At 36.5% G+C, this 16,068-nt stretch overlaps 1 protein-coding gene across 2 annotated transcripts in view; it reads left to right on the top strand.

Annotated features, from left to right (window-relative positions):
- Cep290 (centrosomal protein 290) overlaps positions 1 to 16,068 on the top strand; it is a 79,513-nt gene that overhangs the window by 40,087 nt on the left and 23,358 nt on the right. For both annotated transcript variants that reach the window (XM_075954625.1, XM_075954626.1), the window contains 13 exons: positions 650 to 855; positions 1,727 to 1,878; positions 3,724 to 3,835; positions 4,863 to 5,318; positions 6,459 to 6,623; positions 8,180 to 8,287; positions 8,495 to 8,629; positions 9,050 to 9,316; positions 9,903 to 10,010; positions 10,614 to 10,813; positions 12,628 to 12,841; positions 13,843 to 13,980; positions 15,720 to 15,941. In XM_075954625.1, coding sequence (XP_075810740.1) covers positions 650 to 855; positions 1,727 to 1,878; positions 3,724 to 3,835; positions 4,863 to 5,318; positions 6,459 to 6,623; positions 8,180 to 8,287; positions 8,495 to 8,629; positions 9,050 to 9,316; positions 9,903 to 10,010; positions 10,614 to 10,813; positions 12,628 to 12,841; positions 13,843 to 13,980; positions 15,720 to 15,941 — 2,483 coding nt within the window. The remainder of the gene's footprint in view (positions 1 to 649; positions 856 to 1,726; positions 1,879 to 3,723; positions 3,836 to 4,862; positions 5,319 to 6,458; positions 6,624 to 8,179; positions 8,288 to 8,494; positions 8,630 to 9,049; positions 9,317 to 9,902; positions 10,011 to 10,613; positions 10,814 to 12,627; positions 12,842 to 13,842; positions 13,981 to 15,719; positions 15,942 to 16,068) is intronic.

The raw sequence follows: 16,068 nt of genomic DNA, 5'->3' as shown, positions 1-16,068 counted from the left end.
TTATGACAACCTTCTAACCTCTGCCAGCTCTGCACTGACCTTCACATTGGTGTCTCAGTAACCTTATACTTAGAGTTGGACTTTCTTTGGACTGCCAACTCCCAAATAATGACACGGAGACCTCCTATTAAGTATGAAAGCTCCGCCTTAACTTTGGCTTATTCCTAACTAGCTCTTAAAATTTAGATGATCCTGTCTCTATTAATCTACATTCTGCTATGCGGCTTGTTACCTCTCCTCAGTACCTTACATCCAGCTTCCTCCATGTCTGGATAGTGAATCTCTTGTGCATCAGATTCCTCCTAGAGTTCCTCTCTTACCCTGGATGTCCTGCCTATCTCTTCTGCCTAGCTATTGGCTGTTCAGCTCTTTAATAAACCAATCAGAAGGTACTTTAACAGAGACAGATATTCACAGTGCACAAAAAGATTATCCCACAGCATACAGTTTTTATTGTCATTTGATTGATTAATGGAGAGATTTAGTCTAGAAAGAAAAGGAGAATAGGCATCAGACAGTTAGGAATAAATAAATAAAGGGTAGAATGAAGATATGTCTTAATTCAAAAGTTCATTTCCTGCTATAGACTGTACTACTTTTTTAATACCTCTTCTGAATTATCTTCTGTGTGATGTACCGTAACATACAGGAAAGGAATCAAACATGGATAAGGCAAGAAAATCAATGACAAATAGTGACATTGTTTCTATTTCCAAAAAAATCACTGTGTTGGAGATGAAGGAATTAAATGAAAGGCAGAGAGCTGAACACTGTCAGAAAATGTATGAACACCTGAGGACCTCAGTAAAACACATGGAAGAACGGAATTTTGAATTGGAAACCAAATTCACTGAGGTTTGTACAACTTTTATCATGTAATCAGACAATAAAGATTAGTGATAGTAGTTACTGGATTTCTGAGAACTTTGTACTCTAAGACTGCATGTGTGTGCAGCATTTGCATTTCATGTAATGGGTATACAGACAATTATTTTAAAATATGAATTGCTTTAGATTCAGCCACTTATTTCTAAACCCAGATTCTTTCTCTCCAATGTCATGGTACTAGTTTTCATGAACAGAAGGATGTTGTTTCTTTAAAAAGCAAATTGTCTTCCAAACCCATCTCTTCATTTAAAAATTACTCATTGTCTTTTATATTCCAGAGTGAGTTTCAAAGTAAGACTATAGTAAGAAGAAGAATAGTTAAAAAAAAAACTCTTCAAAAACTTTAATAGGAGGTTATTAAAGATTTTTAGTTGGTCCAAATAAGCAGTCTGCAAATATTCAACAATTTATGATTAAAGAACACCTTACAGATGTTCTCTTAGGTTGATATATTTTCCAAAACATAAGTATTATTTTTATTTTAAGCCATAAATATTAATACAAGTTTATATAATTATTTTTAAAATTTATAAAATTTTAACTCTTTGTAAGTACTTTGTTTATAGTTTAAAAATTCTTAGAGATTGCCTAAAATAAATAGCTTATGATAGAATTGAAGTATTACTACATCTTTTTTATAATGTGTTCTTAATTCTTTCTTTAGTTTCTGAACTAAGGGAAAGTAAAGAAGCCATAGTACTCAGAAGTCTAGATGTTGTGTGTCTAGGCTGGGGCATGCTTAGTTCACACGGGCTCTGGGTTCTAGTCCCAGTGTAAGGTAAAGCAGAATTTAAAGATAAAATAGTTCTAAGGATGATTTATTGTCACTTTTCCACAGCTTACCAAAATCAACCTGGATGCCCAGAAGGTGGAGCAGATGCTGAGAGACGAACTAGCTGACAGTGTGAGCAAAGCCGTGAGTGATGCTGATAGACAGCGCATTCTCGAGTTAGAGAGGAAGGAGGTGGAGCTCAAAGTTGAAGTGTCTAAGTAAGTGCACTCAACAGTTCAGTCATTTGATGTGTCTATTGATCTGCCTTTAGGAAGACCGATGATAGACAGATGGGACAATTTCCATACTCACTTTGTTTTTAAGAAGAGGATTAAGACCCCATGACATAGCACTGGAGAGGAAATGACCTCTCAAAGTTTGGCCCCAGCCACCTGAAATGTAGGGATGCAGCTGTAGAAGGCACCAAAGCAGAACAGAAACCATGTATGGTCCACTTCTTACTCATGTTCCCTGTTTTTCAGGGGAAGTAGAGAGGGAAGAGCAGGGGTCACTTAATATTTATTTTACTAACTTTAAAAAGAAAACAATTTTTTTACCTTTTTATAAGGTTGATATAAACATACTGTAGTGATATTTCATTTGTATTTTAATAAATGAAGCTTGCCTGAAGTTCAGAGTGTAAAACAGCCCCACTGGTTAGCCTTACAGACAAGGCAGTGGTGGCACACACCTTTAATCTCAGTAATCATCTGGTTTGCCATAGAAACTGGGTGGTAGTGGTGCACACTTTTAATCCCATCCCTAGAGAGGACTGTAAGATGGGAGGAGACAGCTCTCACATATATCTCATTCTGAGATCCCTGGAGGCAGGATTTCAATCTAAAGCCGAGGTAAGAGCCAGTGGCTGGCTGTTTTGCTTTTCTGACCTTCAGTTGAACCCCAATATCTGTTTCTAGGTTTTTATTAATCATGCTACAACATATAATTAATTTGTATTTTGATTTAATTAACATTTCTTAGAAACTAGCTGTGTGGTAGGCATTGTATAAGACATTAGACATCAATTCATGGACTCTTGCCTACTAACACTTAGCTAAAAGTTTCTTTCATTTGGCAGTAGGAAATATGCCCAGTTATTTTAGAGTACTAAATATATGCTATGCACTCACTTTCTAGTCAGGGGCTTCTTTCATGGGTAATCCATGTGGAGCACTGAGTTTATGTGTCAAACACAAAGAACTTTTAGAATTGTGTGTGTGTGCTTATAAAATTATAACTATTCCTTCAGAGTTCTTGGGAAAATCGGTCACTTTTAATTCTTCCCGTTATGATTGACTTTGTCTCTTCTCATAAACCTTACCTTGTAAGATGCATTCATTTCATTATATTTTATTAACCACCAGTTATAGAGGCTTTCCAATCTGTATGAGGAAACCCTATGTATATGTCCATCCCACTTACCTCAAATTAATCTACCTCAAAAAAAAAGGCATTTTCATTTGGCTTTGTTACAGAAATCATAAGGGAAATTTGTGCAAATGTGTAATTTGTTTCATTTTTTTTTTAAGCTAGTTGCTAAATCAAAATAAACCAGTCACACTTTCCATATAACGTAACTTTCAAATATAAGGTTCTGTGTACAAAGCATATAATACGTAAAAGTAAAAATGCATTTTACATTAATTCTTAACTGTACAGTTGCAACAGGTTAGCCTGTGTGTGTTGACCTACCATTTCCTAAATATAATAAAAAGTATCTTTGGGAGAATGTGTCGGGGTGAGTGTTTTCTGACCACCTGCCTTTGGAAATGACGTAGGTCATTGTCTCAGTTTCACTTAACAGATGGCATTATCTTTCCAAATGTGTATATTCTTCTGTACCACAGGCGATGTACTTCCCAGAGTAGGGGATGCTTTCATAGATCACTTTTTGATCCTTTATGGAATTAGGTTTCATGAAATAGTTCAAGAGACCCTTGAACTCTTTGGACTTGGTGTAAAGAAGAGATGTCATAGACCGTTTGCATTTCTGGAATGATATCTCAAAATTGGGACTTTTGGTGTTTGCTGAACTGTTCCTTAAATATTTTGTCACTTTCTAGACTGAGAGAGATTTCTGATATTGCCAAAAGACAAGTTGAGTTTTTGAATACGCAGCAACAGTCCAGGGAAAAGGAAGTGGAATCCCTCAGAATGCAGCTTCTGGACTACCAGGTGCATATTGTGCTGCCTCCTCTGTTTAGTCTGCTTGCTAAGCTCACCTCAGACTCTGGTGGAGCCTGGCGTGCTAAGCAGGGCTAGTTGCAGCAATAGAAACCTGTTCCTGTTAGTTGGGACTTTAGAAACCTTCCTTTTTTCTTTCTTCCCTTCTTTCCTCCCCCCTTTCCTTCCTTCCTCTTTCTTCCTCTTTCCTTCCCACCCTTCTTTTCTCCATCCTTCCCTCTTTCCCTCCCTTCCTTCCTCTTTCTATCATTCTGGTGTTGAGATAGGATTTCTCTGTGTAGCTGTCCTGACTATCCTGGAACTAGCTCTATAGAACAGGCTGACCTCGAACTCACAGAGATCCTCCTGCCTCTGCCTACCAAGTGCTAAGATTAAATGCACCCATCACCACTAGACAACTAGAAAACATATTTTATTTCAAATACCTATAGATTCATTTGACAGCTGCCAGTCACAGTTAACATACTAAGGAGAAATAATTAATGAGTCTTTACTGACTGTATTTTCTCTTGTACATATCTCTGGCTTTTAATATAACCCCATGTTCTATAGTTCTTAGAGGAGTGAAATATTATATATGGCCAGATGGTGGGGATGCACACCTTTAATCCCAGTACTTGGGAGGCAGAGACAAACAGATCTCTGTGAGTTCAAGGCCAGCCTGGTCTACAAGAGCTAGTTCCAGGACAGGCTCCAAAGCTGCAAAGAAACCCTGTCTCAAAAAAATCCAACACACCCCCACATATGTGTGTGTCTGTACACATATCTATCAGAGTTGTGCTGTTATCTGTGAACTAAAGGGAAGACACTACTACAAACAACTATCATTTAATTAGAATTTTGAGTATGTTTCATTCTGGATATATATAGTTTTTAAATATTGTGAAGTAAAATTGTTTTTTAAAAAAACTCATGTGCAACAGTGTTTTAAATTTTTATTAGTAAACTGTTACTGAACCCATGGTGTGTTTATTGGCAAAACCCTTACATTTACTATAAATATGTATTTTTTCGTTAGGCACAATCTGATGAAAAGGCGCTAATTGCCAAACTGCACCAACATATTGTTGCTCTTCAGATTAGTGAGGCCACTACTCTTGGTAAGTTGGAGTCAGTTACATCTAAACTCCAGAAGATGGAGGCCTACAATTTGCGCCTAGAGCAGAAACTGGATGAGAAAGAGCAGACCCTCTACTACGCTCGCCTGGAAGGCAGAAACAGAGCAAAACACCTGCGCCAAACCATTCAGTCTCTGCGAAGACAGTTCAGTGGTGCCTTACCCCTGGCCCAGCAGGAAAAGTTCTCCAAAACCATGATTCAGCTGCAAAATGACAAACTGAAGATAATGCAGGAAATGAAAAGTTCTCAGCAAGAGCACAGGAATATGGAAAACAAAACACTGGAGATGGAATTAAAATTAAAAGGCTTGGAAGAATTGATAAGCACTTTAAAGGATGCCAGGGGAGCCCAAAAGGTAAAACTTGAACTGAAATTCAGTATTCCTGTTATGTAGTGACGTTGGTGTGATCTGTAGCTGTGTGAGACATGTCCAATGTGCATTTAAAGTGCGCGTTGTAATTAGCTAGAGTTTATAAATTTAGGATTTGGACTTTCCTGAGCAAGGCTCTTTACCAAAATACTTTAAATATTCTAAAAAAGCTCTAATAAATCTTAAGTATAATAATTTAAGTGATTTCATAGTTATCAGTTGATTTCTACTCTAAACAAATATTTCGTATTTGAATTATTTATTTTTCTATATTTTTACTTGTAGATATTCCTTGTGGATACTTGCAGTTTTCATAGATTTCCACATTTATTTTATTTTCTTAATTTATCTATTATATATAGTGTTCTGCCTGTATGTATACTTAGAGGTCGGAAGGCACCAGATCTCATTATAGATGGTTGTGAGCCACCATGTGGTTGCTGGGAATTGATCTCAGCATCCAGTGCTCTGAGCCATCTCTCCAGGCCTCCACATTTATTTTTTAAAGATTAATTTTTGTCATTATTTGGGAAAAATCCTATTCTCTGTGCTAGAAATATTTAGAATTTTTTAAAATTTCATTTATTGGACAGATTTCTCAAAATTTGTTCTTTGACAATTTTATATGGATATATAATAGATTCTGATCACACCTGTCTGTCTACTTTATTGTATCCTCCGCTTCCATCATTTCCCCCGCCCCGCCCACTTCTTCCCATCAAATCCTTGTCCTATGCTTAAGTTTTTGTTTTCATTTTGTTACCAACTGAGCTTGCCCAGCACCTCTCCTGTGAGCATGAATGAGTCGTCAGTGGCTGTCACAGTAGACAAGGGTAGGATGTCTAATCTGAACAGTATTACCAGTGAGTCAGTGCTGACTACAGTCAGTGCCGTGAATGAAACTGAACACAAATGTTACTAATTTCTGTTTATTCATTTGAAAATAATTTGAAGAATATTTTATTTTAATGTTGTACTTACTATAGAATAATCTTTGGAAATTCTCACTAACTTTGCTGTGTGTCTTGGCTACGGACTGACTTCCTTTGTCATAGTATAGTTTGCCATTAATTTCAAGTAATATCATGACTAGTTACCTAGCATTTATGTTCATATATAATTTAGGTAATCAATTGGCATGTCAAAATAGAAGAGCTTCGCCTTCAGGAACTTAAACTAAACAGAGAACTAGTCAAGGGTAAAGAAGAAATCAAATACTTGAATAATATCATCTCTGAATATGAGCAGACCATCAACAGTCTCGAGGAAGAAATCGTTCAGCAGAACAAGGTTTTGTTTTCTATTTCTGTTCTTTTTAAGGCTTTAAACGTTAGATCATTACCTTTTAACTGTATTATTGTGATAAAATATAGTTCCTGTTATATTGAGTAACAAAATAACCTACTTCTTGCTTCTTAAACTCCAAACATGAAAATTGATTTAGTTGTAATAGAAGTCTTTATTTTATTTTATTTTTTTGACAAGAACTTTAAATCTTTTTTTTATTGCTTTATAAATAATACCATTCAAAATTTCCACTTCTTCCCCTCCTCCCATTCCCTCCCGCTCCCTTCTCCCCCTTCAGTCCTAAGAGAGGGCAGGGTACCCTGCCATGTGGGAAGTCCAAGACCCTCCCCACTCCATCAAGACTCAGGAAGGTGTGCATCCAAATAGACTAGGATCCCAAAAAGCCAGTACATGCAGTAGAGACACATCCCAGTGCCATTATCATTGGCTTCTGAGTCTGCCCCAATTGTCAGCCACATTAAAAGGGTCCAGTCTGATCCCATGCTCGTTCAGTCCCAGTTAAGCTGGCTTTGGTGAGCTCTCGTTAGATCAGGCACACTGTCTCAGTGGGTGGACCAACCCCTTGTGGGCCTGACTTTCTTGCTCATATTCTTCCTTCTGTTCTTCAACTGGATTTGGGGAGCTCAGTCCAGTGCTCCAATGTGGGTCTCAGTCTTTATCTCCATCTGTCGTCTGAGGAAGGTTCTATGTTGATATTCAAGATAGTCATCAGTCTGACTATGGGACAAGGCCAGTTCAGGCACACTCTCCTCCACTGCCCAGGGTCCTAGCTGGGGACATCCTTTATAAGCTTAAAAACAGTATGTCAGCAAGCTTAGTTGGTAAGTTAATGTTTCTTTTGATGTTAGTTATTTCACTCCTTCAGTCAGGTTTCTGCATGTTGTCATTGTTGATTTAGAACACAGCGTGGGGTAGAAAAAGTAGATGCTTAATGGCTAGACGACGACATTTATAAAACACACCCTCTCCACAGTCATTGTGTTCTGTGTGCTTAGTCTTTCTTCTTCTGTATCCTAGCTACTTATGCTCATGCTTTCACTGTCTGAAGATTGTCACTCACATACCTTTTCTTGCCAGTGAACTGCAAAGGCTCCTTGGTATGACTAGGAAATTGTGCCATAGGAAGGCTTGCTTTCATTTTCTAAACAATGTTTGCCATCCTCTCTTGTCTTACATATTTGTTTGTTATTGCTTCTTTCTTACTTCCTGGGATGTTAAGTTCCTTGGTGACAGGGACTAGATTGTGTTTATTGCTATGCTTGCAATGCCCCAAATAGTACTTTGAAAATATGTTTCATTAGACATAATTGGGATGGATGGATGGATGGACTCATGACTAGATTGAAATTCTGACTTACAGCTGCCTGCCCCTGTGATTTTAGGAAGTTGCTTGACCTCCTAAGTTTGTGTCTTTTCCCATATAACAAGAGTGTAAGTAGTGACAGCAAAGCTGAGGGTTAAGTGAGAAAATGCATATCCGCCTGTTAATGCTCAATGTCACTGTGTATGCGCCTAACACAAATAAATGTCTCTTTCAGTTTCATGAAGAAAGACAGATGGCTTGGGATCAAAGAGAGGTTGAGCTGGAGCGCCAACTAGACATCTTTGACCGTCAGCAAAATGAAATACTCAGTGCCGCACAAAAGGTATCAAAAATAACTAATTATGTTTGATGCTTCTCTGAATTAGATAGCTTTTTAACTGTAGGATGTATGCTTTATGTGAATTGTCCTGAGTTTCTTTGTTTAAAGACAAGTTAAATTTAGTTCATGATTTTTTCATACATTTATAAGATATAATATTGTTTACTTAGTACTATAGTGCTGTTTTTAAAACATATTATTTCTCAATAGTTTGAAGAGGCTACAGGATCAATGCCAGACCCCAGCTTGCCCCTTCCAAACCAACTTGAAATTGCTCTAAGAAAAATTAAGGAAAATATTCGAACAATTCTTAAAACACAAGCAACTTGCAAGTCATTAGAAGAGGTAATATGAAGGTTTTGTATTTTGATTGGAATTTTCTAAATAATATTTACTAATGTCAGTAAAGTATAAAATGGTGGACTTCTTGCTAATTCCACTTTTTTATTCTTATATACTATTTCTAATAGCTGATAATGAATAGTCCATGCAGTTAATATGAATTTACCACTCATTTGTTTACTGCATTCTACTTTTGGGGACACTAAATGTTTTTAACAAGTGATAATCTTAAGTAAATTAAAATAAATATGTAAATAAATGAACTGTTGCAAAGAAATGTACTAAATAGAATTTTATTGTCAAACGACTGTTATCCATACGTGAAACATGAAGCGAGACTACTGCCTGTATGTGGCTAAAATTCATCTGAAGCATTTCGAAGGACAAGCTGAAATGTAATAATTTATTGTGACTTTACTATAGAAGCTACAAGAAAAAGAATCTGCTTTACGGTTGGCAGAGCAAAATATTCTGTCAAGAGACAAAGTAATCAATGAACTGAGGCTCCGATTGCCTGCCACAACTGATCGAGAGAAACTCATAGCTGAGCTTGACAGAAAAGAGCTGGAACCAAAATCTCAGCACACAATGAAAATCGCCCAACAGACCATTGCTAACATGCAGGCGAGGTTAAATCAAAAGGAAGAAGTCCTGAAGAAATACCAACATCTTCTGGAAAAAGCCAGAGAGGTATTTGTTATGCTGCTGTTTTTCTTATCGTGTATTTCATTCAAACGCCACAAAATATTTCTCAATGTGGTAGTTCATTTTTGCTTTCAGATGACTCTATTTAGGACTTGTTGTTTTCACATGATTGGATTACAGATCTGTCAGTAAAACTGGCAGTTTGTGTACGTGCATCTTCTTCCTCTTGTGGACCGAGGTAAACAAGAGTCTATGCTATGGAGACATGGCTGGTTTAGAAAATGTCAGGTGGATTTATGAGTGAAAATTGAAACAGTAAGGTTAACAATATTCCACAGGGGTAGTCTGTGGAGATCTAATTCTCTGGAACAGTAGGAGAGATCTAGTAATTTAAAATGTTCCAAGAAACAAATTAAAGGTGACGGATACATATTATTTTAATGTTAAGAATAAATTGTAAGACTTGGGTGGTCAGCATGAGCGCATGCTAGCAGAGATTTATATTGGCCTAATATACATATGCATGAAGAGATTATATCTTTTCTGAGGTTTTGGAAGAGTAAAAATTAACTGAGAACATGAATGTATTTCAGTCATAATTTACAGTACAGCTTAACTTCCTGTGAAACAGGAGCAAAGAGAAATTGTTAAGAAGCATGAGGAAGACCTTCATGTCCTTCATCATAAATTAGAACTACAGGCTGAGAATTCACTCAATAAATTCAAGCAGACAGCTCAGGTAAGGTTCTGAGAACGTTGTTCTATTCTTTATTGAGATGTGAGATCACATAATTTAAAATTTACCTCCTAGTATCTCACAGGAGAACACACCTACCTTTGAGTTGACAAAATAATCGTATGAGAAGCATCTCTGAGCATGAAAACATGATCAGTTTTTTAACCCAAATCCAACCCTCAATAAATTTCAGTGCTTATAGAACCATATTTCTGTCCCTTGCCATGGACAGAAAGCCTCCTATGTTATGAGTCTACTCTTTTTTTTTTCAAATTCCATCCATAAATTAATTTGTATTTATTTTCCAACTTTTGAATTAACCTCCTACTTGCCCCCATCAATCAATCTGTTCTTTATGTGTTGAAAGTGGCCCTGATTCTCTTAACCCACAGCTTTACCTCATTAATTCATTGTCATAACCCTCCCCTGCACCTACATGCTGGCTAAAACACAGGGCATACAACGAGTACAGTCTATATCCTGTCTTCCTGATCTCTCTTTTCCTCTCAGACTATAGACTGCATTCTTCATAAAGAAATGTATGGGATGAGTCATGTATAGTCTCAGATCACACTTACTCATTACTAATCCTTTCATATCTCATAGGATTTACTAAACCAGTCTCCTGGTCCAGTACCTACCAACAGGCATTTCATCCGTCTGGCCGAGATGGAGCAGACAGTAGCAGAACAAGATGACTCTTTGGCCTCGCTTCTTACCAAACTAAAGAAAGTATCAAAAGATTTGGAAAGACAAAAAGAAATTACTGAGTTAAAAGTCAGAGAATTTGAAAGCATCAAATTACGGTAAATCTTAGAAATCTTAAAAATGAGCAAATGGCAGTAAGGCTGTGTTGAAGCCTGTGTGAGCATTGTCGTGAGACATGCGTGTGCGTCATTTTGTCCACAGGACTCTGCAGCTCATTGCTTTACAGGATGCGGTGGGTGGACATGAAACAATCACAGGTTGTAGTCTTACTCAGAAGCCAATTTATTTTCTTCTCTGGAGTCTTATTTTTAACACTTCCACTGTCCACTTCATCCTTTGTAAATGAAAATGGCAGTGTTTCCTTGGGCTCCTTCGGAGTGCTGAGATGAATGAAGTCCCTATGGTCCTATGTACAAGTGTAGTTTGACAATTAGAAGCTCACATATAAATTGCTTTTGTTTAAACACCTAACAGTATGTGATAAAACAGAGGCTCAATAAGTGTTTGTTAAATAAAGATATCAAAAACTATAGTGTCAGAATGTTCACAACATCCTACATATTAAATATTGTAATTTAATTGGTGGTGCACACCTTTAATCCCAGCACTCAGGAGGCAGAAGCAGGCAACCTCTGTGACTTCAAGGCTAGCCTGGTCTACAGAATTAGTTCCAGGATAATTAGACAGGGATACACAGGGAAACCTGTCTCAAAAAACCAAAAAATTAAAAAATTTAAAAAAAGATTGTAATCATTAGCTAGCCATTTTTTTTTTTTATAAATAGACCTTTAAACCTAAAATTGGTATAAGGTTGTTCAGTTCCTAATCATAGAACCATCTCTCTGGGCCTGAACTCATATCTGATGAAAGTGAGAATGTTGACCCGCTTATGATTCTATTTCCTTTCTGATGGCCTGTTAGAACTTTGACTGTTTACTCTTGGACCCAAGACACAGTTATGCCCGTGTCACGGGAACCCCACAGAGCTGGTATCCAATGCAAACACACTGGGGTTTATTGATTACAAGTTAGCTAACTTGAACCATAATCTAACACGCTGCCACAGGGAGTGGGGGAAAAATGGCGCCAAGCTCTCAGGGTAATGGGTTTTTAAAGGGAAAACAGGGTGGCACAAGCCTTGGTGTTTCGGGATTAGGTAAAACGTGTACAACTTTTGAATTCATTGTTTGGGGTATAGGGAAATTTCAACACAGCCAAAACTGGTTCAAAGATGGTTGAACCAAGCAGATGTTGTTTGGACACCCTGGTGGGTCACTTTGACCAGAGCAGGCACAGTTTCTTGGGAATGTTTATGACCTTGCTGGGCTGCACTCACCCTCATAGTTAGGTCCTGTCTAAAATGGAGTTCTTTCTCAAATGGAGTTTGTTCTGCTCTTTGAATACCTCCCAAAGTTATCACGTTTGTGAATATGTAAGTAGTTGCCACTTGAGATTTTTTTTTTCTTTAAAATAGTATATTGTGTTGCTTTTGTCTTAGGTTTCCTCATTCTATTGAATTTATTTTTATGTATTTAATCTAAGCCATGTACTAGGATATAAAATTACATTTTTTATAATCATTTTTCATTTCTTTGTTGAGACAGAGTGACCTAGAAATGGATGGTGTAGCTGTCCAAAAGCTCCACCATAATCTTCTGCTTCATCTGCCTCAGTCCTGAGATCATAGACATAAACCACCATGCCATACTAAAAATTACTTAGGCTTTTACATCTAATTCCTAAATGCAAAAAATGATACAGTTTCTGAAATAACTTGCATTTATAGTCTTTTACCATATAAAGTACTAGTAGTCATGGCTTTATACCTTTGTAAAGTTGTTTTGTTTTTTTTTCAATTAAAATATTACTTGCAATACCCAGTCTGGTAAATTCACATGGTTGTTTCTCTCAGGCTCCAGGAGAACCATGCAGGGGAGGTGAAGAAAGCGCAGGCAGACATAGAGGACTTAAGGCGTGCTCTTGTCCAAGCACAGAAGGAGGCTCACAGTTTGAAGTCTGAACTCCAGGCTCAGAAAGAAGCAAACTCAAGAGCCCCCACAACCACAATGAAAAATCTAGTGGACAGGCTAAAGAGCCAATTGGCCTTGAAGGAGAAGCAACAAAAGGTAAGTGGCAGATGTCCTCTCAGGAGAAAGGCCTAGAGAAGGCCTGGAGATGTGTAAAGGATGCTAGCATGGCTGTTACAATGACACTTTATCTCATGCCTTCAAAGATGGTACTTTTGCATGGCTCTGCAGTGGTAGTGCTATGTTAAAATGCAGATAAAGTTCAATTTATCTTTTTATGCCTGGTGATTTGCTGAATTACTTTCTCATTTTTCGTTGGGTTTTCATGTAGCTGGAACAATTTGAACAATTTAGGGGCTGGGATGGTATAAAGGAAGAAGGATTTAAGAAGTTGGCCACAGTGACTTTGTGGATAGAGATTTAATATGGAGTAGTAGCTTGGCTGTTTTGTTTTTACTTATCTCATACTTGGTAAGTGGGTTAGAAGTTGCTACATTTTCCCCACCTTAATTCATAAATTTTATGGGCAAATATTTTAAACAATGTCTTATAACATTACTCAGCTGCCTAAATTCAGTAATTTCACATGAATGGATGCATAATGTGATGTTTTTCTAAGTGAAGAATTTATTGCTAGTGTATAAACTCGGAAATTTTCAAACAAAATATTCTTTCTTTTATAATATGAATTGCTTGGCATAAAGATTGCTTCTGAAAATAATTGTCAGGGTTTTGAACTATTTCTGAAGAACTGAAAAAATTACAATGGAAATTCAGTTGAAAACGTTCCAGAGTTTGTGAGTTATATTTAATCAAATTCATTTTGTTAATCTTTCATTTGTTTGTTGAGACAGGTCTCACTCTGTAACCAGGCTGGCCTAGAACCCACTAGGTGTAAGCTGTCCTCAAGCTCACTGTACTCCTCTGCCTCAGCACCTTGGTGCTGATGAGATCATAGGCGTGGGCCATACTTAAAATTACATAGGATTTTGCATTTAATAGAAAAGTAGTCGAAAGTAATACTGCTTATTTTGCATTTTATTTTGCTCATGTACATTGTTAATTTTCCAGTAAAAATGTTTGTATATTGTAATTTTTAGGCACTTAGTCGAGCCCTGTTGGAACTCCGGGCCGAAATGACAGCTGCAGCTGAAGAACGTATTATTGCCGTAACTTCTCAGAAAGAGGCAAATCTCAACGTGCAGCAGGTTGTTGATCGACATACGAGAGAGCTAAAGGTGAGTGTCAGCGCACGGATTAGTATGGCCAGATACGGGGTCAGTTCCGAGGATGTTTTTGAACTGTTGGCTAATTATACAGATACACACACAGATTTAAGCAGTATATCCTTGTGTTACTCAGGTATTGACTATCATCTGGGGGATTTTGAAAAAGATGGACTACTATGAGTTATGTTTACTAATAGAACACATTGAAGAACCAGAACTCATTTAAGAGACATTTTATTTAGAAAATTTTAAAGCATTTTTAGTACATCTCAAGTATTACTGGGATTCAGGTCCAGCATGGACAAACACTCCACCACTGGCCTAACTTCCAGCCCTCAGAATTCTTTTAAGGCTGTTTTGTTGGGATAATTTCAGGTTCACAACAAAAATTGAGAAGACCAAGAGATAGGCAGATATACCAGACATACCTAGCTTCTTCCATAACTGCCATTCCCCCACCAGTATGATGTCATTTTAGCTATAGAGATGTCAGAGATGTCAGATCTGAAGCCTTTCCTTCAAGTAAACTCATTTTTCTTTCTTTGAGAGAGGGTTTTCCTGTAGCTATAGAGCCTGTCCTGGAACTAGCTCTAATAGAACAAACCAGGCTTACAGAGATCTGCCTGCCTCTGCCTCTTAAGTTTTGGGGTTAAAGGCATGTTTCACCACCACCCAGCTAGTAAATTAATTTTTAACAACTTACTTTATTATTTTCTTATCTGACCAGTAAGCTTAGTGATTTAAACTTTTTTCCCTAATTACTCTTATATCCATAATAACTCTCAATTTGTTTTTCCCCCAAAAAGATTCTTTACAGAAAATTTCATATATATTGTGATAAAATTAAAAATCTAATTGCTTTCATTTTTTTAGTTTTATTTACTTCTGATTTTTTTCCATATATGACTTTTATTTTCATTAAATACTTTGGAAAGTAGATTTTCATTAATTTTTAAAAATAGCCTATTGTACTTTTCAATATAGTGATCATAAAAAATCTGTTAACTAAATAAATGTATAAAAAGGAATAGTCCTTTACTGTTTTAGTTTTCTATATTACTGTTTTAGTATTCTCCTATTCATATGAAAGGCTGCTCCTGAATTTTTCATCTTTTCATATCCATTTTTCAAAACTTTCTCCACAATATAATTTTCTTTTAAACGCATTATAATAACATTAATTAATATTGCTAATAAGACAAAGAAAAAACAACCCACTTACACACTTAGTTGAATAAGCCATTCCAGAACAAATAATAGCATGTTTTGACCACTGCCTTTATTCAGATCAGCTAAGAATTCCTGTGTTTACAGTCGTAGCTGCTGTCTCAGGCTGACTCCCATGTCTTGTCCTTACAAAGTAGTTCACAAAATGTTGAAGTCAGAGATTTAGGCTATGCAAATAGTATGTTTTAGAATCTGTAAAGCATTGTTGTGTATGTTGGAAAGTATTGTTTTTTTATTATTTTACCTATAATGAAACATTTTGCAATAAAGTTTTGTTTCAACTGTTTGTTGAAAATTATTTGTTTTGAATCGTTTCCTTTTGTTCTCTCAGTGAACTTGTTTCATTTGGCAGGAATGAGGGAAATATCTGCAGTTTCTAATTTTCCCCTGCGTGCTAAATTTTAAAAATCTATAGTGGACTTGTGTTTCCAATGCATATTAGTAGTATAACTTCAAGTTTTTGTTGCTTTATCTTTAATACTTGAGGAAGATTTGTGAATAATGATTTTATCTCTTATTAGTCACAAATTGAAGATTTAAATGAAAATCTTTTAAAATTAAAAGAAGCTCTTAAAACAAGTAAAAACAAAGAAAATTCTCTAGCTGACGACTTAAATGATTTAAATAATGAACTGCAAAAAAAGCAAAAAGCTTATAATAAAATCCTTAGAGAGAAAGATGGAATTGATCAAGAAAATGACGAACTGAGAAGACAGATTAAAAGACTGTCCAGTGGGCTACAGGTAATACTGTATTTAATTCAAATATTGTATAAGGCATGATTGTTACTCATTTTAAAAACTTTTGTTGTTGTTTTGTTTTTTGTTTGTTTGTTTGTTTGTTTGTTTTTGAGACAGGGTTTCTCTGTGT

The sequence above is a fragment of the Microtus pennsylvanicus genome, chromosome 20, assembly GCF_037038515.1.
Source record: "Microtus pennsylvanicus isolate mMicPen1 chromosome 20, mMicPen1.hap1, whole genome shotgun sequence".
NCBI lineage: Eukaryota > Metazoa > Chordata > Mammalia > Rodentia > Cricetidae > Microtus > Microtus pennsylvanicus.
This window is presented reverse-complemented; position numbering and strand designations above follow the sequence as displayed.